General features: G+C 46.1%; 7 protein-coding genes across 7 annotated transcripts, besides 2 other annotated features; 5 read left to right on the top strand and 2 right to left on the bottom strand.

The window, feature by feature from the left end:
• Positions 1-344: 344 nt before the first annotated feature.
• Positions 345-374: a sequence feature (AT_rich).
• Positions 375-1,172: 798 nt separating this feature from the next.
• TSTA_047830 (RNA-dependent RNA polymerase, putative) lies at positions 1,173-5,141 on the top strand (the record flags this gene model as incomplete). Its single annotated transcript, XM_002485245.1, has 5 exons — positions 1,173-3,012; positions 3,078-4,081; positions 4,143-4,534; positions 4,591-4,745; positions 4,801-5,141. 5 exons carry the CDS (start codon positions 1,173-1,175, stop codon positions 5,031-5,033), a joined length of 3,624 nt encoding a protein of 1,207 aa, XP_002485290.1. The 3' UTR covers positions 5,034-5,141.
• Positions 5,142-5,451: 310 nt separating this feature from the next.
• Positions 5,452-5,485: a microsatellite.
• Positions 5,486-5,615: 130 nt separating this feature from the next.
• TSTA_047820 (uncharacterized protein) lies at positions 5,616-6,664 on the top strand. Its single transcript, XM_002485244.1, has 3 exons — positions 5,616-5,855; positions 5,913-5,975; positions 6,028-6,664. The coding sequence occupies exons 1-3, from the start codon at positions 5,710-5,712 to the stop codon at positions 6,608-6,610; spliced, it is 792 nt and encodes a 263-aa protein (XP_002485289.1). The 5' UTR covers positions 5,616-5,709; the 3' UTR covers positions 6,611-6,664.
• A 183-nt stretch (positions 6,665-6,847) lies between these two features.
• On the top strand, positions 6,848-9,175 carry TSTA_047810 (uncharacterized protein). Its single transcript, XM_002485243.1, has 2 exons — positions 6,848-7,099; positions 7,156-9,175. The coding sequence occupies exons 1-2, from the start codon at positions 6,943-6,945 to the stop codon at positions 8,766-8,768; spliced, it is 1,770 nt and encodes a 589-aa protein (XP_002485288.1). The 5' UTR covers positions 6,848-6,942; the 3' UTR covers positions 8,769-9,175.
• A 2,319-nt stretch (positions 9,176-11,494) lies between these two features.
• Positions 11,495-13,022, top strand: TSTA_047800 (uncharacterized protein; the record flags this gene model as incomplete). Its single annotated transcript, XM_002485242.1, has 5 exons — positions 11,495-12,340; positions 12,408-12,596; positions 12,652-12,738; positions 12,789-12,892; positions 12,983-13,022. 5 exons carry the CDS (start codon positions 11,495-11,497, stop codon positions 13,020-13,022), a joined length of 1,266 nt encoding a protein of 421 aa, XP_002485287.1.
• A 282-nt stretch (positions 13,023-13,304) lies between these two features.
• On the bottom strand, positions 13,305-16,160 carry TSTA_047790 (C6 transcription factor, putative; the record flags this gene model as incomplete). The annotated part of the gene is made up of 4 exons (XM_002485241.1): positions 13,305-13,532; positions 13,588-13,698; positions 13,754-15,307; positions 15,357-16,160. The coding sequence occupies 4 exons, from the start codon at positions 16,158-16,160 to the stop codon at positions 13,458-13,460; spliced, it is 2,544 nt and encodes an 847-aa protein (XP_002485286.1). The 3' UTR covers positions 13,305-13,457.
• Positions 16,161-16,597: 437 nt separating this feature from the next.
• On the bottom strand, positions 16,598-18,828 carry TSTA_047770 (non-classical export protein Nce102, putative). The gene is made up of 2 exons (XM_002485239.1): positions 18,449-18,828; positions 16,598-18,379 (listed from the first exon to the last, which is right to left on the bottom strand). The coding sequence occupies exons 1-2, from the start codon at positions 18,749-18,751 to the stop codon at positions 18,188-18,190; spliced, it is 495 nt and encodes a 164-aa protein (XP_002485284.1). The 5' UTR covers positions 18,752-18,828; the 3' UTR covers positions 16,598-18,187.
• TSTA_047780 (uncharacterized protein) lies at positions 16,933-17,932 on the top strand (the record flags this gene model as incomplete). Its single annotated transcript, XM_002485240.1, has 2 exons — positions 16,933-17,220; positions 17,282-17,932. The coding sequence occupies 2 exons, from the start codon at positions 16,933-16,935 to the stop codon at positions 17,852-17,854; spliced, it is 861 nt and encodes a 286-aa protein (XP_002485285.1). The 3' UTR covers positions 17,855-17,932.
• Positions 18,829-20,147: the final 1,319 nt, after the last annotated feature.

Below are 20,147 nucleotides of genomic sequence, written 5' to 3'. Positions count from 1 at the left end.
CAGAGCATCATTTTACTTTCTAGATATCATGACATAGCATGATGTGAAAGCATCCGATCTATCATGTGTAGATACTTCAATGTACTTCTTAGTTACCATTACTGTTCTCAGTCAACCTTGGGAGCTATATTCAAATAGATAAGTCAGGAGACCAGTTCGGCATATCCCATGGCCGAGATAGAGTAGCAGAAGATAGGTTCCCAAGGCTGACTCAAACCAATTTTGGAAGCAATATTGTACTGGCTTAATTGGGCCAGTGAGGTAGTCTCAAGGTAGAATCCATGGTAAAGACTACATATCATTTCTATGGACATTCTGATTGTTTGGTCCCTGTCGTTGGATAGTATATATAAAAATATATATGTATATATATTCAATATACAACTATAACCTCTTGGTTTCTGAGTCCATTTGGATATACATCTGAATCCAACAATCACATTACCTGCATGTGGGTGCCTACTTGGATATCCCAAGGATATTAGCTGTGAGATCACGTCGCAGTATGAGTGAGCTTGATGGATAAACTAGATTCATGGACTGGTTGGCCCGGGTCTGTTGCCTCGACGCCTCACCTCCAGCAGATATGTGCGCCCAGGCAGTACCTAGATAAAACAACGGGCATACCCGTCTAAAAAAAAATCAGTCCTAATAGGCATAGCATTCATCAGACTTCTTTGTCTGCTAAATACGAATGGCTTTGCGCCCGCTTGTTTGGTGGCATTTGTAATTTTATACGCCGTGCTTTGTTTGCAATCATGTGATTTTAATAACGACTGGGAACCACTATCCTGCAGAGACCCCGACAGTAACAGCCATCTTTAAATTTTCAACTTCTTCAATACTTTCAAAATATACAGTTCTTGTGGCTTCTCAGTTCGGTTACCCCTGATAGACGCTAAATCTTCAATCACCGTTTACTGCCTCGCACGGTTGACAGTCGAGTAAACAGAGCAGATACTCGGGGAAGCTTGACAATCTTATCGTTGGCGGTTTTGTCCACTGCTGAGCTCAAAATCCTCGCTTACAACTACAGTGGCAGAAGTCGAACGACAGATATGCCTAGACTTGACCAACGCTCTTAGCTTGAAGTTCTGCTTCCAGAACTCTCAACAGACAACACTCAACCTCCCCTCTCTTCGATACAAAAACAGAAACAGAATCATTCCAAGATGGAAGTATTCTGTCGAAATGTACCAGGCCAGCTCAAAAAGAGACACCTGGAACAAGAGCTGAGACCCATCCTGGCTGAGCTCGACATTGTCTCTTTCGAGTGTCGAGTACACTCCAACGGCCATGCAACCATCACCATTGCAGATGTCTTCAAGGCACGCAGATTACTCGACCGATATCCTCGCGTAAGGAAAGATCCACGCCAACAGCTTAAAATACGCGGCACAAACATCTTCATCGAAGAAGGCAGGAACCAACCCGACCCGTTTCTGCTCCAGTCGCTTCAGGAAGAAGATAAAGAACGTCGCAGTCGACCTCGTCGATCAAATTCTATCAGCAACGATGCCGACTCTCGAGGGCCCAGGAAGTTCTCCATCTTTAACCTGTCTTGTGGTACTTTTGATTTTCGAGGAACCAGTCCGGTTTTCATTGAACAATTTGAAATCCACGCAGCATCAGGGACGATTCACTTTGGATCAAATAAGCTGACTATCACATTGCCCAACCCCGAAGATGTCTCAAAGAACTTCAAGATTGAGTCTGAATACTGGTCCATTTACGATGCAATCTATGTGAGCGATCAGGGGCATCCGACAATAACCTTTGGCTGTAACTATGCCCCCCGTTTATTCGAAGCTCCCATCAACAACCAGATGCAGACAACACTGGCTACCTTTATGAGAGATCGACGTGCTCCTCCTCCACGCGAAGAAAAGAAGACAAGGATCGGCTTTCTCAATCTATCACACAAATGCATCGTCTCCTCTTGCTTCGTGTACCGTGTGACCCTAATCAACCAGCAGGATTTTTCCAGTATCTTGCGTCTTTCACACAATCCTAATCTGCCTGAATTGGTCAGATGGCGTGAACTGCGAGTGGCTACTCATCTTTCTTTTACCACTCAGCTGACCAATTTCTTCTCTGCACTACGTCAGGGGGTCTTTCCGTTTGCTGTACAGTTTCAGCTTCGGATGTTAGTGTCAAATGGAGAACTTCCACCGGAGAAAGTGATAAGTCTTTTCCCTTATGTGAGAACACTTCTTGCGAGGAAGAGACCTCTGGTGGTAGCCAAGATTCTTAAAGGCCTTCCGAGAAGACTTCATCACCCGGACCCTCATGCTGATAGTGCCGATGTGAGTTTGGAAGCTATCATTGAAACTCTCAAAGAGATTGAGGAAATGCAAGCACTCGAGTACGTGCAGCCTGGACAGCCGGGTTATCTGCACCACAATCAGATGGAGATACATAGACTCAGTGTTACACCTACAGGTATCTACCTTGATGGTCCAAATGTTGAAGCTGAGAACCGTGTCCTGCGAAAGTACCGACACCAGAGTGATTACTTCATACGAGTTAGATTCATTGAAGAATCCGGGGATCCCATGATGTATGATATCAGTTCGAACCTAGACCGTATCTTCAAGGACCGATTTGGTGAGGTACTGAGAGACGGAGTCATTATCGCTGACCGCCACTATCGGTTCCTGGGTTTCTCTCATTCATCCCTGAGGTCACGCAGTTGTTGGTTCATGGCGGAGTTCCACGACTCCGAGGGGCAACTGATCACCGTGAATAGTCTTATTTCGAAACTGGGCGATTTTAGTCATATACGGTCTCCCGCGAAATTTGCCGCACGACTTGGTCAGACATTTTCTGATACACTGACGTCTATTTCGGTTGACAGGGACATGGTCAAGAGGATCGATGATGTGGAAAGGAATGGGAGAGTGTTCAGTGATGGATGTGGCACGATCTCGAAGGAAGTTTTGTGGAGGATTTATCGTGATTATCCACGCAATGCTGCAGTTCGTCCTACGGTGTTTCAAGTGAGGATTTCAGGTATGTATTTTGAGATGTGAAATTCACCGCTCCGCAGGATGTTTGCTAACAGTAACCGATTTCAGGAGCCAAAGGAATGCTCTCCCTGGACCCCAGACTCAAAGGCCCGACGATTTGTCTGCGAGATTCAATGATCAAATTCCGCGCAGAAGCAGACCACAACATCGAGATTTGTGGCTCCGGCATCCACAGCTTGCCCTGTTACTTGAATGCACCGCTAATCAAGATCCTCGAAGATCTTGGTGTAGCCCGTGATCTATTCCTTGAGCTGCAAAGAGAGGAAGTACAAAATCTCCGGCTGGCAATACGTTCGCCCCGGCAGGCGGCTAGCTTCCTCGACCAGGCTCATATCACGAAGTCCACTCGTTTATCCTGGTTGATTACAGTGCTGCAATCGATGGGACTGAACTATAATCAAGACAAGTTTCTCAAGAGAGCTGTGGAGCTCGTGATTCTCATGAAACTGAGAGATTTGAAATACAGAGCCAGAATTCTCGTCCCTGAGGCTGTTACACTGTACGGTATCATGGACGAGACTGGTTATTTGCAAGAAGGTGAAATATTTGTCCCGATTCTGAATGAAGTGACGAAACGACGAAACATCCTCGTTCAAAACAAGGTACTCATCACGAGATCTCCCGCCTTCCATCCCGGTGACGTCCAAATGGTCAATGCCGTCAATGTCCCAGAAGCCTCTCCACTACGCAAATTGCACAATTGCGTCGTGTTTAGTCAGAAAGGTGAAAGAGATCTTCCCAGCCAACTCAGTGGTGGTGATTTGGATGGTGATATTTTCAATATCATCTACGATCCACGATTCCGTCTTCAACGGCTGGCTAGACCGGCTGATTACCCCCGCGCTCCCGGCACGGTCTTGGATAGACCGGTGCAAATGGAGGATATTCAGAAATTTTTCATTGAATTCATGCAGCAGGATCAATTGGGTCGTATAGCGACTACGCACAAGATTCTTGCGGATCAGCAAGCAGCTGGGACCTTCGATCCGAATTGCTTGACGCTTGCGCATTTGCATTCGACGGCTGTGGATTTTTCCAAGACCGGGACTCCAGTGAGTTGCTTTGTTTGTCAAAGCCAAAAATGTTGATGAGAGCTGACATTCATATGTATAGGTCGACATCAAACAAATCCCCAAATACCCTCCCTACCGACCCGATTTCATGGCCCCAGGGCCTCGCGTCCGAGTAGCCGAAAGTATCGAAGTCCTCGACGACGGCAGAGAACACATCTGGGACGACGGCGGAAGTATCATTGATGACGACGACGACGTCCGCCCACCACTCCGTTACTACAAAAGTCAGCGTGTATTAGGTGCCCTGTATCGAACAATAAATGAGCGAGACTTCATACGCGAACTGGAATGGGATTCACCAAATCACCAACAACAGAAGCAGTCCTCAAAATCGGTGAATGTCTTAGCTGCTGTGTGGGAGTATGTTAAGTGTGAGACGGCTGGGTTTTTGTGGGACCATTGTGTGAAGGATGCTTATTATATCCGAGATGTGTACGATTGCTCACCTGCTACCAATTTTCCTTGGCATGTGCTGACAATACGTGTAGCTATGAAGACAGTATCCAAGACCTCATGTACCAATACTCCGACGCACCATGGAAAACTTGCCTGACCGAAGTAGAAGTCTTCATTGGCAATATCATGGGTCAAAATCACAAACAAACCGCATATCAGAAAGAGTCTTCCAGGGCAATGCGCGATGGTAAGCTCTCACATCCACTACTTGCAAACTGAGTTCTAATTTCATGATCATCTAGCATACGATGACCTCGTCAAATGGACCATATCCTTGATTACAGGCCGTGGAACTGAGAATGAAGGCGAATCTCTCGAGCGTTCCGTGGCATGTTTCTGGGTCGCTCTGGAGGATACGCGGCAAAAGAAGTCTTCGGTACTGCCAGGGCAGAAGAAACTGGATAGTTATGCGTGGGTTGCGGCGGTGACTTGTTTGCATGAGATTGATAAGTTGCAGAGGAGTATGCCTTTTTGAGAGAGGATACATAGGGGTAGACCAGGTGCTTTGCAATACTGTGCGCGGAGGTGGATGACTGTATGATTATTTTATTATTAGTGGGCAAAGGCGTACCTAAATAGGAGGCTGCCTTGTTACTCCCCATCTTCAGTTGCATGGTCGGAGACACATGCTCTTCTCGTTAACAATTCATGGTCATGTGCGAACATTTTTAAGACGATGAAGCTTTTAGGGCTTCCCCGGATGATCGCCGATTTTAGTGTTCCAGTCGTAGTACGTATCTATGGTGCTTTTAAAGACCCACCTAGTAGTCACTTGGATGCGAATATTCAAAATAAATAAAAGCTGGCGTAGCCACCAGCAATTTGAAGTTATTGCCAGACCGCTAATTGTGATGATTCAATAGGAGGGAGATCCGGAGAAGCCGACGAGCAGAGCATCGCATCGCATCGCATTGCATTGCATTGCATGTCATTTACTACGAATGCCTGGATTCCACGTGACAAATAATCGAAAAGAAAAGAGGGATCATCTGATCTTTTTTATACGTGGCACGAAGTGTACTACTTACGAAGAAGAAGAAGAAGAAGTTAATAACCCACGACTGACTCAGTTCCGAGATTGGGTATATATTAGTGTCTTATCCATGGGTTGGGAAAGTTTATAAGCTTGGAAGGACGTTGGAATTGCTGTTATGCCTGGGATTACTGGATTGAGCAATATGAATACTACAATTGGAATTGATAGGGTGCAGACAGTCGTCGAGCGACTTGTTGCGGTCGTGAGAGCGAATGCTGTTGTCTCCGGCGTTGCTGTTGCTGCTGTTTTGGGCACTGCTTGGTACGGACTCGGATTACATGGATAGAAATTAGGGTTATGTATGACTGACTGCTCAAGGATGATTCACGACTACAAAGAATGGAGAGCCCTCGGGACCGGCGGGACGCCGCCTAATGTCTTGTAAGCATTCTTCATATGGGCATCAAGGTGTTCTTCATACTTATTGATCTAGTGGCTACTGTCGAATGACTATATCTCGCATCGTGTTCGCTTACCATATACCGCGCCAGACCGACCCTAACACCCTGAGCAATAATGGACCTTCATACATCAAAGCATCCATCCCACTACGATCCGGCGGACGTCCAAAAATCATGCCACGCATTCTCCCTCAACGACAAGTCCCCGAGCCCATTGACCCTTTGGTTAAAGAAAAACTCATGTCACTCATGCGCCGTTTAGCCAGTAAACATCCCGACATCCTTGAAACAAGACCTTCGCATACCGAAGGCGGGACTGCCGATGGATTATACGCGCGCAAAGACAACGGCAAAATAAATCCCATTGTTGTCTCGGATCGTGCTCTGGATTATGAGATTGCTCATGCACATCCCAGAGATAATAGTTTACATCTGTGGTTAAGTGAAGCCGATGCGAGAAAAGTGATTGAGGCGCGTTGGGGCCAGAGGTTTTGTGTGCCGACGGTGCAGAAAGGGTGGACGATGGTTTACGCGCCGAGGAATGAGGAGGAGTTGGAGTTGATTGAGGAGTTTGTCAAGGCGGGTGTGAGATGGGTTACCGGTGTTGCTATTTGAAGACCTAGTTCTGGTTGATGTTGTTTGCTTTTGTTAGTTAGCATTGTCTATCTCATGGCGTGCATTTTTGTCTACCATGCTGATTATTGTGCTTTCAATGAAGATATTTCCTTGAATAAGATCGACGACGTCAGTGATAAGCGGGGATGCCCGCCACTAGGCTAGATATGGCTAGCGCAATACTTATTGACGCGTTAATTCGATTCGCGACGCGTCTCGTCAATCAATTAACTATGTACCTTTAACTTCAACAGTATCTACCACGATCAATGCCATTAGAGATACGAATTCATCACAGTACTCTAAATTGCAGAAAAACAACATGAGAAGTCATGGCAACAACAACAACCACCACCACGTTGAGCACTTCTGAAGCAAATCAACTCAATTCTCTACGCGCCGAACTCAAACAATGGGAAAAGGCATTTGCAGATGCAAATGGAGGAAGAAAAGCGGGGAGACATGATATCAAGCAGGATCCGAGTATAGGTGTGTTTTCTCCAGTCCTCACGATATAAGCAAGGAAAAGTCTGACGAATGGATAGCTGCGAAATACAAAACCTATGGTCGACTGCGTGCTCTCGAGGAATCATCAGCATCCACACAAAATGTCGGTGGTCAGGAGAAAACCCCATCAGAGTCGAACCATCGAACAAAACGTAAAATTACCGAGGTAAACGACACGGCGGACAATAAATTCACGCCTAGAAAAGCGCCGCGAGGAACCTTTACTCCTTCCAGAAATACTGCAAACCCGCATCATCCAGCGACCATAGACCCTTATGATTCCCCGTCTACCTTCCGCCGACTGTTCAGTCCCTCAACTCATCGTCAATTGCAACAGCCGTCTCCACTTCCACTCAAAACCGCCATTGGACCGACACCGCAACGCAACGGTAAAATTCTGGGGTTATTTGATATGCTCTCCGCTTCGGGGGGTAGTACAGCAACACCGTCAGCTAACCGGATTGCGACGCTTGATCATGCGATTGCGCAAACTCCATCGAGACGAAAGCCCGCGCCGAAATTGGATGATATTCCCGAGTCAGCGGATAATGAGAAAGAGGAAGATGAATATGAGCTTAAAAATCTCATGGGACGAACACCAGCCTCGTCAAGTAAGAAAATGTATCTTGAACGACTGTTTGCGACTCCGACTACACTTCGATTCGCAACCATGATGGAGGAAGAGGATAATCAACCACAGCGGATACTTTACCAGAAAGCTGAAACAGGAACACAGACAGATGTCAAGCATCCTCTAGGTTCAGAAACGCCTAGCTTTCTGCGACGGTGGAATTCCGGGAGGTACGTATCTAGTAGCAATGACAACGACCCAGCCAATCCGTTCAGTCCGGTTGGTGTTCGGAAATTTCAGCGGTATAATGGGAAACGGCTTACTGCCCTGGTGCAGGGGTTGCGAGATATGGAGAATGAGCGGATGGAGGATGATTGGGATATTCTGAATGAAATAGAAGCGGAGCGGAATGGTCCTGCACTAGGGATCGCAGGCGAAGGAGAGAACGTCCAAGTGGGCGACAGTCAAATGCCTCAGGTCGATGCTGGAGATGAAAACCTGAATGGTGGGAAGGTGTGGAAGAAGAAAGGGCAGAAGAGGACGACACGGCTTGTCAAGATGAAGCCAGTGATGCAGGTCAAGAACAAACCAATGAAGCAATCGAAGCGCACTCAGGAAAAGGAGGTTGAAGATGAAATTGAGGACGACCTTCAACCGATCGTAGACCCTGAATCGGTAGATATCGATGACAATCTCCGACGAACCCGAAATCTTAGAGAGAGAAAGCAAAGCACAGAAACCGACCAACAAAACGCAGACGAAGAAGATGAATACTCAGACGACAACTCCTCCGATTCAGACTTCACCGAAACTGCTCCCTCAAAACAACCAATTCCTTCCACCACAATCCCAAAGCCAACATCTAGCTTCTCCGAGAAGCTAAAAGCCGCTTTCTCAACCATTCCCGTACTTAAAAAGAACACGAAAAAGCCAGTCACAAAAAAGGACGAGGATGATAAACAAAAGGCATCACCGAAGAAGAGAAAGGTCAATCCTGACGCACATGCCAATTACCGATCACTTAAGATTCGGTCAAAGGGTCAAGGAAGATTCGGGAGGGGAAGGTTTGGACGACGATAAACTTGTATCTTTGCAGTTTTGTTTGTTTTCAAGGCATGGGTTTGCTTGCTATCCAGGAGTTAGCTTTTGTTTATATGCAAGCGTTACGATTCATGACTGTATGAATGTGTACCTGTCAGATATTCTCTTTATTTATGTATAGTTATCACAGTCATCCGGAGGTTTTAAATGTTGGTGCATTGATTTGGCAATTTGATATCTACATATTAGGGTTACTGCAGCAAACGAAGGAGTACTAATATCACGATAGGCACGTCCGGCCGATTCAAAAACCAAATACCGTATCTCCTCAGTAACAATCATATCAACATCCACCTCCGGCCAGCTTATAACCAGCACCCTTCCATCCCCATCAACATTGCAGAAGGAAGTCATAGAAAATCGACTCAATTATTCACACCCCCTCCTTCACCTTGTCACTTCCAAGGTTTTCAGTTCTTTGGAGGACGACCATAGTAAATAATAAGATTGCCATGATGATCCTGTGTACTATCGCCAGTCTCGAGGGAAGGAGCTATATACTCAAAATCAACAGCTCACTTAAATATCACAAAAGGTTGTAGGATCTCTACCATCAGCAATAGGAGCAGCTGCGGTGGTAACAGCAAGATAGGCCGTGAAGAGGGCGACGATTGAGAGACGCATGCTGACTTTATTCCTTTCGTCTGGACAACGACTTCTTGGTTGAGATCAGATTTCACGTTTGAATTGAAATATTAATAAAACAGCAGAGGAATGACTCTCAATTTATACGCCTCCCAAGGTCATACAAATGGTAACTCTCCATCTCCTCATCTTTGCTTTGGTCTATGAGGTCTTTTCTTGTGCTACATATGTATGTTTCACGTTACGCTAATGCCGATCATCTTATATACCAGATTTGATAGGTACTTTTGTCCGTACCATGTCTCGTTTTTAGAGAAAGGTACATGTAAACTGCATATACCCCTGCTGTTGATGTATGGCTTGACCGCAGGTAGCGGTCTGGTCTTTGATTCAATAATTGTTATATATTGCTGATCAAGTATATATACACAAAACTTGCAAAATGATTTACAGAAAAATGTAACCTCAAATCAAGGAAGGAAACCTTGGAAAGCAACCCCCGGAATCAAACTAGGATTCCGGGGCAGGGATCCATACGCGAGACGCTCAACGTGGTAGTTGTAACGTTTATGTACTCCATTTCTTTGCAGGTTGAGTAACATTCAGCGACATGGGAGATAGGTCAATGGATGTTATTAATGCATCGTAATCCGTTCGAAGAAGTCTCGTTCAAAGTCCTATAGAAGTGGAGTGGCCTGATTTTACTTAAATTTGTATGAATTGCATGTTCTGCATGTTTCCAACTCTTTCCTGTTCTTATATATGTTTTCTGCTTTGAAATAATCTTATAGTAACGTTCAAGAAGTGGGACAGCTATAAATAAACAGCCACGAGAGGGACTCACCATTGCAATAGGAATGGATCGACTCTACCAGATGGTGTCGGAAAGCACACAGAGGTTAACTGGCACAGTACTTCCAGGAGGGCATACTAGAAGCATATGTGACGGACTGAGTCGGAAAGACGTAGAATTTCTAGCCCAACTTCGGATAGGGAGTATAAGGTTCGAAGCAATCAGTTATGTGATGGCAACAGGAAGAGTATTAAGAACCTACTGAAAGAAATTCTCCATTCCCTCTTCAAGGGGACGTTGCTCCAGCTGTCGAAAATAGAATTCGTACACTAGAGAACATAACTTCTAAGGGGATCTAACCTACAGGTCAATACTTTCAACGAGGGTTCTACCCCTCCATGCCACCACTGAGAACAGAAGTCTTAAAACACCATCTATAGGGTCAGTCCCTCTAGGGATAGAAAGTCATTGTTTCATCATTTCTATGGGAAGCTGGTTTCGTAAAGCGTTCCTCTATCTGGCTTCGGAGTCTCGTTTGTTTCATCATATTGCGGCTGATATCCCTCGTAAGTTATGATCCAGTCAGACTTGTCCACTACCCATGGGGCCAAAATCATATTCCGTACTTCGTGGAGTGATCAAGATTAATCGTGGCTATACCTCCCAATTACTGACGATTCTTTATACTCGTGGCTGTCAAGACGGTAGTCAGTGTCCCCAGAAGGCTTAATTTTCAGCCCCAATAAGTCTGTAAATCAACCTTGACTCTTTAAATACAACTGATTACTGATGTATAAAGGTTTAAACCGCTATTTAAGCTTTCCTTGCTGCTCGGACATAAAATTAAGGTTCTCTTATAACTTATGATCTGATATCGTGGCGTTAACACCATCTTCCCAGGGGCCCTTCAATTCGAAAAGATGCTTGACTGCTCTGCAATAATATACAACGTGTGCAATGCGTGTGAAGCTATTGGCCATAGGATCAGTTGACGTCTCTGAAAATTCCTCTTTGCCTTGTCACGATGCTTCGTAAAGGAAGTATAATCGTGCTTCTGGGATCGGCGTAGTTGATGCCAGTCTCTACTTGCCTAGTTCTACGACCATACGAGGCGGACACCATCATTTTATTCTCATACCTAGCAGAGACTGATGTCTAGCATGTTATCGAATTCCGTCAATGGAGGCTTTACTTGGATGTTTACTGCCAGGTCGATATATAAATATTCCGGAAATCCGCTGTAGGTAGACGATTCGTCCATGTTTCCATTTGTTTATCATATACATACACCTCTACTAGTTAGATACACCGCAGTTGCTTGATAACTATGGTTCGACTTGGTTTCATAACAGCTGCCCTGGCAGCAACAGCCTTTGCAGTACCTTCTCCAGCTCTCAAACGGGCAACATGCACTGCAGGAGATACCTCTACCACCGACGGCGTCCAAGCAATCCTAGATTCTACCGGCGCAATTGACTGGCTAGACCTCATGTTGGGCTCTTTCACAGACGGCGAGAATAACTGGGTTACTGCCCTCTGGCAAGAATCCTTCCCCGGCCAGGGAGCATCCCCGCTAACTGGCTGCGGTGATATCGGCGGTGACTGTGCCCCTGATTCTCTATGCTCCAATTACCCCAGCGAAATGGCGTATTGGGTGTTTCGATCTGTGGGCAACCTGCACAGTAAGATCAACTCTGTGCGTCAGCAGTTGCTCTGGACGGGTTGGCTGAATGGTCTGTCGATTGATCAGATTCATGATGATTTCACGGCTGTTAATCCTGAGCCGTCGTGGTTACAATGGGTGTCGGCTGCGTTTACCATGGCTGGAGGTGTTGCAACTGGGATTGACCTGAGCAAACCTCTCCGAGGGATGATTGGGTTTGCGTCGGGGGCTTTTAATGAGATATACAACCAAGGTTCCTCGAATGTTCAGGTGGATGTAACGTCGGTAGAAAATACGCTCAGGAACATTGTGGGCGCTGCAGGAAACTATGTTGCAACCGTCTTGACAAACGCGACAGGAAATGGTGACCCTGAGACTCTCCCTATTTACACCTACACCGCTCTTCAGCATGCAACGGCTAGATTCTTTGACGATAATACCATTCTGCTTGACGAGAAAAAGGATAATTCATCTTTTATCTCGGCTTATAGCCATTTTGCTAACACCGTCGTGAGTCCGTCCGTCTCCTATCATCTCCTTAAGTCTGAGATACCTAGGTGCTAAGTCAAGTCCACAGGAAAAAAAGCTCGTCGACGTGTCCATGAAAACGGCATACCACATCCTTTTCGCCGACCAGAATCTTGCCCAAAGCGACTGCAATATGAAAGGTGCCTACTGGCTTCAAGCTAAACCCGGGGAATATTTCTGCTTCTACTTGATAAGAGCAACAGCTGGTGCACAGTGTTCCAATAATGATTCAACATCCGTATGCTTATCTCGATAACCCATTTGAATGGGGAAAGTTTGCTGATGTTTCACAGTGCAAATTCTACGACAGCCCATACGGCCCTCGTTGGGATACCGGGGTTTACGACAAGTTAACGAATACATACGGCTTTGACTTGCAAGTAGGGTTTCACTTATACCTAGCTGCTGTACACGCACTGATATTATCCAGGTTTACTACACTTCTTTGATTGACTGCTACTTGAATGGTAAGGATCAAGTTGACTTGACGGCCACCACGAATGACGGCCAGATTCCTCGGTGCTTCTATAGTCTGTACGTCAGGAGCGGTGTGTGGGATCAGAATGATAACTCGGATTGGATCATTGACTTAACTAGAAAAATGTACATACTGTTTTCGTTCAGAAAATTGACCAATTTGCAACGTAATCTCCATCTGCCTTAATAGCAAAGCTCTCGTCTCACTATAAAGCTGGCTTGACTACATGCCTGATCGGATGACTCAAGAAACGGTAAAAGATAAAAAATTTACAAGAATACATAGAAATATGACTAGGATATGAGCTTGTATTAACAGCATGTAGCAGGGAAGGTTGGAGTATCGTACACTGTTTCCTTTCTCTTTCAGTCAAATCGGGTCTAATTTCAGGATTACAGAGATTAGGGCTAGACTATAAATTGTGTATGTGCGCAATCTACCAGGCTTGATAGAAAATGAGAACAAGCTCCAGTAAGACATAATGTAACATTGAGTTGCTCTATATATAATTTTCACCTTCCGAAATATGAGATTTCCAAGACAATGGGGGTATACAAATACGAAAAATCTGGTGTCTATACACAAGTCAAAAGGATGTGGTTACAAAATGAAAGTAGTTTGTTAAATGGAAAATGGGAAAGTTGAAAAATCTTCCCAGTCGAAGACTTGTAGAAGGCTGTTGAAATCGTCGGGCGGCTAGGAATTGAAATGTTAGCTTGAAATGATCACTTTTTGTGGGGTAAAGACTTACCGTTAGCATGAGATCCGATAAATTGTTACTGTCAAATGATCCCGGTAAGCTTTCGAGTGGAGTGTTGTGCTCATTTCCTGATGCAAGACTGGGAACTTGGGAGATGGATGGCTGTTTGATCGTTAGTATCGGTATCAGAAAATTGAAAGAGAAAGATGCAACATACCAGATCAATCCCGTCAAGGCTAACGGTCCCATCAGAACCACGCAAAATGCGATATGTAACCGTCAAAATACGGTCCACAATAAGTCGCTTAATCTCCTCGGCCTGATCAGGATACAGCTCCGCCTTGACAAGAGCAAAGATCATATATAAGAAGAAAAACTGCTTGGCGCCTTTGATCACCAATAACAGTCTGGCTTCCATGCATGAGATTGTCTTCTCGACAAGATCGAGCAGTGACTCGGTGAATGCTGGAAGCACCTGGCGCAAAAGGTTGGATGTATACCCAGTTCTTCTGGCGAATAAGTGCTGGAGAACGGAGAAACTTGCTTGAACTGTGCTGTCTGCCGAATGGCCAAAGGAAAGTCGTGCGGACGTTTCGTGGAGTTTCAGATGTCTTGATAATATCACCGTGGCGACTTCCAAGCGAGCTCTTGACGAGGGCTCGAATAAAGGGTCTTCGTTGGCTTCAATGGCGAAAGGAGTGTGTATCGCTAAAAGTGCCTGGCCGAGTTTGGTTTCGAGTACTGCACTCCACAACGTCAGTTTGTGGCTTATCTCTGTGTCTGTGGTAGCCTGCCAAGTTGGAAGACTGGCCTGGAAACGGCCAAGTTCCCATTCGATTTTCTGAATATCTTCATACGAACACGAGACAACCGGGGAGTTCATCAGACTAAAGATTTTGAGTCGTAGAGAGAGCGATCGGCTGAGTACAACTTGAAAGGTGCAATCAGTGACTTCAGTGACGGGTCGAGATTGTGGTTCTTCTGTCGTGTTTTCGTGGATCTCATCGTCGTTGATGTTCAGAGGTGGTGCAGTATCAAAATCCGAGGCCTGCAGAGTCGGTGGCATACCTCGATCTATTGCAATCTGAGCGTCTAGCTCTATGATAGTCGCCCACATGCGCCTCCGCATTTCTTTGTTGAAAAGGGTGATCTTCGGGATGTTGCCAGGATCTCGATGATAACCAGCTAGCATGGCCATCTTGACCAAATTTCCCGTAGCAAGCCATGCCTGACTTCGATTCAGACCTTGATTGTTCTTTGCGATGATAAGCAAGCATTGTATCCTCAAGATAGTCAAGTCCGGCCGCTTGACATATGTCGTGTTGATCCATTTTTCCGCATATCGAATCCATTCCACGACCTGGAAAGTCTTGCTAATAGTCGAATCGTGTAGGAAGTCTGGTGACGGTTCTGCTTCATAAAACCCCACTGCGGCGGCAAGCATGAGCAAAAGCTGCGCAACGAAGGCCGCTGATATCATGTCGGGATTATGAATGTTAGTTTGCAGCTCGGAAAGTTCTCGTCGAAAAGAGGGGACGTGAATTACGCGGTGCATGGACTCTACATAGAGCATGTACAAGCGCAGTAACATATCCACGACAGGTTTTGGCGGGAGAAGAGACAGCAAGGTAGCCGTGTCGATAGTTGGCAATCTCTCTTTTAGTTTGTGCTTGAGACTGGAGAATTTGAGTGCATCTTTTGCCATGCGTATCCGAGCAAAGTTCGGATTGCCGGTTTTGACTTCGTGGAGGAAAGCCTTTAGTTCTGGGAACTGTCAAATATCAGCATCGATCATATGCATACGTCAGTTTTGATCGTACTTGAAGCATCAAATTAGACATAATTCCTCCGCCATTGAAACGAGTTCTCGTTTCTTTCCCTCTTATCATAACCTTATTAGGTAGCTCAAGTCTCTGTGAAGGCGTCGCCAACGAATGTTGATAGCCCCCGGCATGACTATAGTGAGCTGTACTTCCATCGGGCCGAGACCAGCTGCTGGTAGGCGGATTAGGACCATCCAAAACAGTATCCAAAAATCGAGCTCGAGATGTTCCAGATTGTCCCAAATGATAAGCAGAATTACTATGACTTCTAGCCGATGGCAGCGACTGAGAAGATACTGGCAACGGTAACGGCGCCGGAAGACCAGTTACTGACGCCGACTTCGGGTATGCCGGTAACACAGTAGCAAACCTGGGCGAAGCTCCAGTCGCAACACGATTTGGAGGAGGGAGCGTAATATGCCCACCATTCAGCCGGTCAATTCCGGCCACTCCTCCGTTTGGTGGTGATGTGGTTGTTGTGGCTGAAGCTGTTGATGCTGCAGCAGCATTGACGGTGTTCGGCTGCTGCCAAACAAAGCTATCCTCATATTTACATCTGTCTGGGATGCCGCTTTTGAGACAGCGACCGCATGCCGGATATTCGCGGTCGCATTTTAGTTTTCTGGTGCGGCATTGAGTACATGCGACTGTTCTTCTGCGACGCTTGCGCGGGCGCGTCTCGGATGGAGAGTTGTTGATGCTATTGTTGGTGGGTTCCGGATCTAGAAGATCAATCTCCGCGGCCATGATGACAGACCGATTTCCAATCTCTTGTTGATCCTTCAAATAGTACGACTGCATGAACCACTCCAGATGGTTTCACTGACACTGTCTGACAGAGTGAAGAGTTGAAGATGATTAATTTCGGACAGTTTGAGGATGAAATTGGCTGATGTTTCTCTACCCGATTCCCAATGGGGAACACAAACCCGAGCCCGATGGGGCTCAGCAAGAGGCTGGCCAATTAGAATACAGGAACAACACGTGATTCGGAAGTCAATTTTAGTTCCGTTTTCTTCTTCGTTTCTTCTTCTCCATAGACTCTATAGCTAAGTTAGCTAGCTTGCTTTACTTTCTTATATCAACAGATTCATCAGTTGCTGAACGACGCGGTGTCTTGTCTATAGTAATGCCGTAACAGATCAGCTCAGCCATCAAGCATGCCGCCTACCGAAGCCGAGCCACACTGCCATGCCCAAGTCGGAACCACTGGCACATACCAATGCCACGCCACACGTCTTTGCTCTCCGCATTACTAGCCCAATCTCACCATATCTAGGATCATAATTATACTACGTATGCACACTGACTCGAGCACTAATTACGTATCCACAGTCTAGGCAGACGGTTTTCTCTGCAGGCTATTACCAGGTCGGTTAACCTTCTCGGGAATAACAAGTGCTGTCTCGGGAGCTCGGATTTACGAGGGGCCTTGCTGTAGCTACCTCATATAAAGCAGAAGCAACATTCTTTTTCGTTGCTCATGATAATGGCCTTAAATTTTCTTCTCTTTAGAGATTCAAATCAAATCAAATAAGAGACTTGCGACAGTACTATCTGCCTAAGTGGGAACATGTTCAAATCGCTCCTCTCCTCCATCACCGGAGGTACCAACAAAGACTACATATTCCCCGCAGTCAACACCCAGGAAGATGGACCGGATTGTCTAAAGGACTGCTCTGATTGCACAGTTCATTTACCGGATAAATTCCATATCGATAGCGAACGAAAGATATACGGTAAAGTCAAGCCGTTTACCACGCACGTGCTCGTCGGAACGGGCAAGTCGGATTGGGTATCGAAGCCCGAGGGGGAGAGAGGGAGTTTGGTTCATGCGCTGTGCGAGGTGTCTTCGAAGGAGGTACTTTTCTATTTTTGGTCTTCTAAAGTTGAATAGGACCATTGGCAACTGACTCGCGCAGCGTCTCATGGTAAACGCATCAAACATCACTGCACACAAGGACGACTCTTCCACGGATCGAGACAGTGCAACGACAGTGTTGTTATTACCTTCATTCCAATTAATTGACAATGTGACCATATCATCGGTCCCAGAACTAGTCGCACGGTTCATCGACAAGACATCGACTTCGTCAGCGGAAACGTCAGCACTAAAACCCCGGCCTTGTCCGCACGACTACGTCGTTCTTCTCTGTTCACACAAACGCCGCGATGCTCGGTGCGGAACTTCAGCACCCTTAATCAAAAAGGAGTTAGAGCGTCACTTGCGCCCCGCGGGACTATATCGGGATGCCACTGACGAGCGACCTGGTGGCGTGGGGATATTCTATGTATCTCATGTTGGAGGACACAAGTTCTCAGCGAATGTGTTGGTGTATCGCAAGGAGGAAGGACAGTTGATCTGGCTGGCGCGTATACGACCGGAGCATTGTGAGGGAATTGTGAAGTACACGATTCTGCAGGGTAAAGTTGTGCATCCCGAGTTTCAGTTGAGGGGAGGATTTGATAAAGAGCGGGGGGTGACTAGTTGGTGATTTAGCCATAGCAGCCTTGCTTTTTATAACGGATTTATATTAGATATCAACATCAAGTCAACATAATACATAAACCATAACATGAGTGAAATAATCATACATCATCCAAGAGATTATTAATATATATAAATCATCAACCAATGGTATTACGTCCAATCATTCTCCGAAGCGAGGTGGCTATTAGGAGTAAATAATGTCGTCACAGACGTACTATGACTCTAGACGAGTCGTGGTTGCTTTTTAGTGAGAGTTGGTTTCGATGCCAGACCGAGAGTGACTGAGTGGTTGTCAAATTGACCATTGGTTTGACCGTTGGCAGATTGAAAGATCGAGCTAGACTTGAGACATGGGTCGTCGTACAGACGGGGTAGCTCGGAGGTTGGCGCTTGATCGTCCACCAAGAACGGAGCTGATGAGACTCCCCACGTAGCAAGCCCAAAGGAACCAGAAGAAAGCGCAGGCTGCCTGAGCCTCGCGGCAACGGTTCTCGGATCCCATGGCAATTGAGTTGGTATCGAGGAAAATCTACGCCAGATGAGTCACATATCTTGAGGGGAAAAAAAAAAGGAGAGAGAGAGAGGGAGAAAAACGTACATGATTAGAGCAGCTCTTAGCCTTGGTCCTAGCAGCCAAAGTAACGGCCGCACAGAAAGTGAAGACAACGTTCAACGTATCCAGGACAATCGGAATGATGGGATGGAAGGTAAACGACTCGGTCCACGTAGCCGGGATCAAATATAGCAAAAACAGTGCAGACCAGGCGGCTGTGAACATGGAAAAGTGCACGCTTTCCGGGTTACTGTCGCTCTGAGCTTCGAGAGAACCGACCAGTCCGAGTAGGATGACGGTGAAGATGAATTCGAGAGCCCGGAGGCCCAATCCAATGACGCGAGGCATTGCGTGTGTTGTTTAGTGCTGGATATGAGGTGAGAAGGATGTACTTGTCGAGAAAGAAGAGAAGTACCGGGTGGAATGGAATATAAAAGCAAGGGAGAAATGTCTGCCCATCTTTTTCCTTCCTGCGACGACGAAATGACGATGGTTACGTCATCCCGGCCTGTCCGATTCTCTCTGTCTATGCCATCGCTGATTGGTGGATGGGTACCCACTCTCTGCAGCGATCGCGACCAGCTCCATCACCTTAAACTTGCGAGATGGCTTCGATCCCAATCACTCCTTCACCAAGATCTGCGTATGAGGTTCGGAAAAGACGCGGAGCGTTTCAAGATATTTCAGGACGTTTTTTTGAAACTCATACCGTGTTGTTTCGCGATGCGCGCTGTCGTGAGATGCGGTGCAATTGGCTCTCGTGGTAGAGAGAGCCGCTGGGTTCCAGCCAATGAGAACTCACAATTGAATATTCTACAAGAGTCTTGAGATCATTCATCATGTCGTCGAACGCATCAGCCTGAGAATTGCCTATTTATCCAGGAGATTCCGAAATAAGGCTGACCACATGTCATGACCAGCCAGGACCGGGCTATGTGGGAACTAATATGGATTCAGGCATACAGTACCAAAAGATTCTGAGCCACAGTCTTGGAAGAACCGGATTGAAATCACCTCTCAGAAATAAAGCCGTTGAAGCAACTACCTAGCAGGCTAGCACTTAACATGAGAAGCTGACCTCTCAGTTGCCTAGGTATCAGAGCTCAGCTGCAAAACAACAAAAAATACTGAATTTGCAAGGCATCATCTAACCCAACTTACTCGAGAGTGGTCTCGAGATTGAAGAAAAGAAGGAAAAGAAAGGCACGCAGAATTTAGACATGAGCTTTGGCCCATTCAGCTTCGTCCCACATATGATTCCGATCTGATTGTTGATATGAACAGTCTTTGTACGGGCGTTTTATATCGAAAGAGATATATCAAAGACATCTCATCATCCATGCTTCAGACATGTAATGAGGCCTTTGTTGTCGGTCTCTTGTGTTTTAGAGACATGGAAGTACCGGTTGGATGCTTTACAGGCATAAATAGGCGAGGGTTTCTTCTGGAGATACCTAGGTACCTAGCTTCTAGTCCTCGGTTCAGAATTCCCGAGGTCACACTCATCGTTTAGGTACATCTCTCGTTCGACATCATTGCCGATCTACTAATAAGCACTAACTTAACCTACTTCTAAGTTCAAGAACGAAGCTTGTTCCATGACAAGTACACTATTCAGCTCTCTACTGCCTCCACCAAGGTACTCCAACGGCTACATCTATCCGCCATGCACTCTATACTTTTTTTTTTGGCTTCTCCTCGGCTCTCAGCTCGCTGCCGGAGTCGTTGTGAACGCCACCGTGTG

The sequence above is a fragment of the Talaromyces stipitatus genome, genomic scaffold, assembly GCF_000003125.1.
Source record: "Talaromyces stipitatus ATCC 10500 scf_1105507295515 genomic scaffold, whole genome shotgun sequence".
Lineage (NCBI taxonomy): Eukaryota > Fungi > Ascomycota > Eurotiomycetes > Eurotiales > Trichocomaceae > Talaromyces > Talaromyces stipitatus.
Note: the sequence above shows the minus strand (reverse complement) of the source record. Positions and strands in the feature narration are given on the sequence as shown.

Bases quoted from the DNA above. Each gene is read 5' to 3' on its own strand.
- TSTA_047820 (XM_002485244.1), top strand. From the start codon at position 5,710: ATGCCTGGGATTACTGGATTGAGCAATATGAATACTACAATTGGAATT. The intron at 5,856-5,912 runs GTACGGACTCGG...TGACTGCTCAAG, and splicing joins GCTGTTTTGGGCACTGCTTG to GATGATTCACGACTACAAAG. The intron at 5,976-6,027 runs GTAAGCATTCTT...TTATTGATCTAG, and splicing joins GGGACGCCGCCTAATGTCTT to TGGCTACTGTCGAATGACTA.
- TSTA_047810 (XM_002485243.1), top strand. From the start codon at position 6,943: ATGGCAACAACAACAACCACCACCACGTTGAGCACTTCTGAAGCAAAT. The intron at 7,100-7,155 runs GTGTGTTTTCTC...ACGAATGGATAG, and splicing joins CAAGCAGGATCCGAGTATAG to CTGCGAAATACAAAACCTAT.
- TSTA_047770 (XM_002485239.1), bottom strand. From the start codon at position 18,751: ATGCCTCGCGTCATTGGATTGGGCCTCCGGGCTCTCGAATTCATCTTC. The intron at 18,380-18,448 runs GTACGTTTTTCT...CATCTGGCGTAG, and splicing joins CTAAGAGCTGCTCTAATCAT to ATTTTCCTCGATACCAACTC.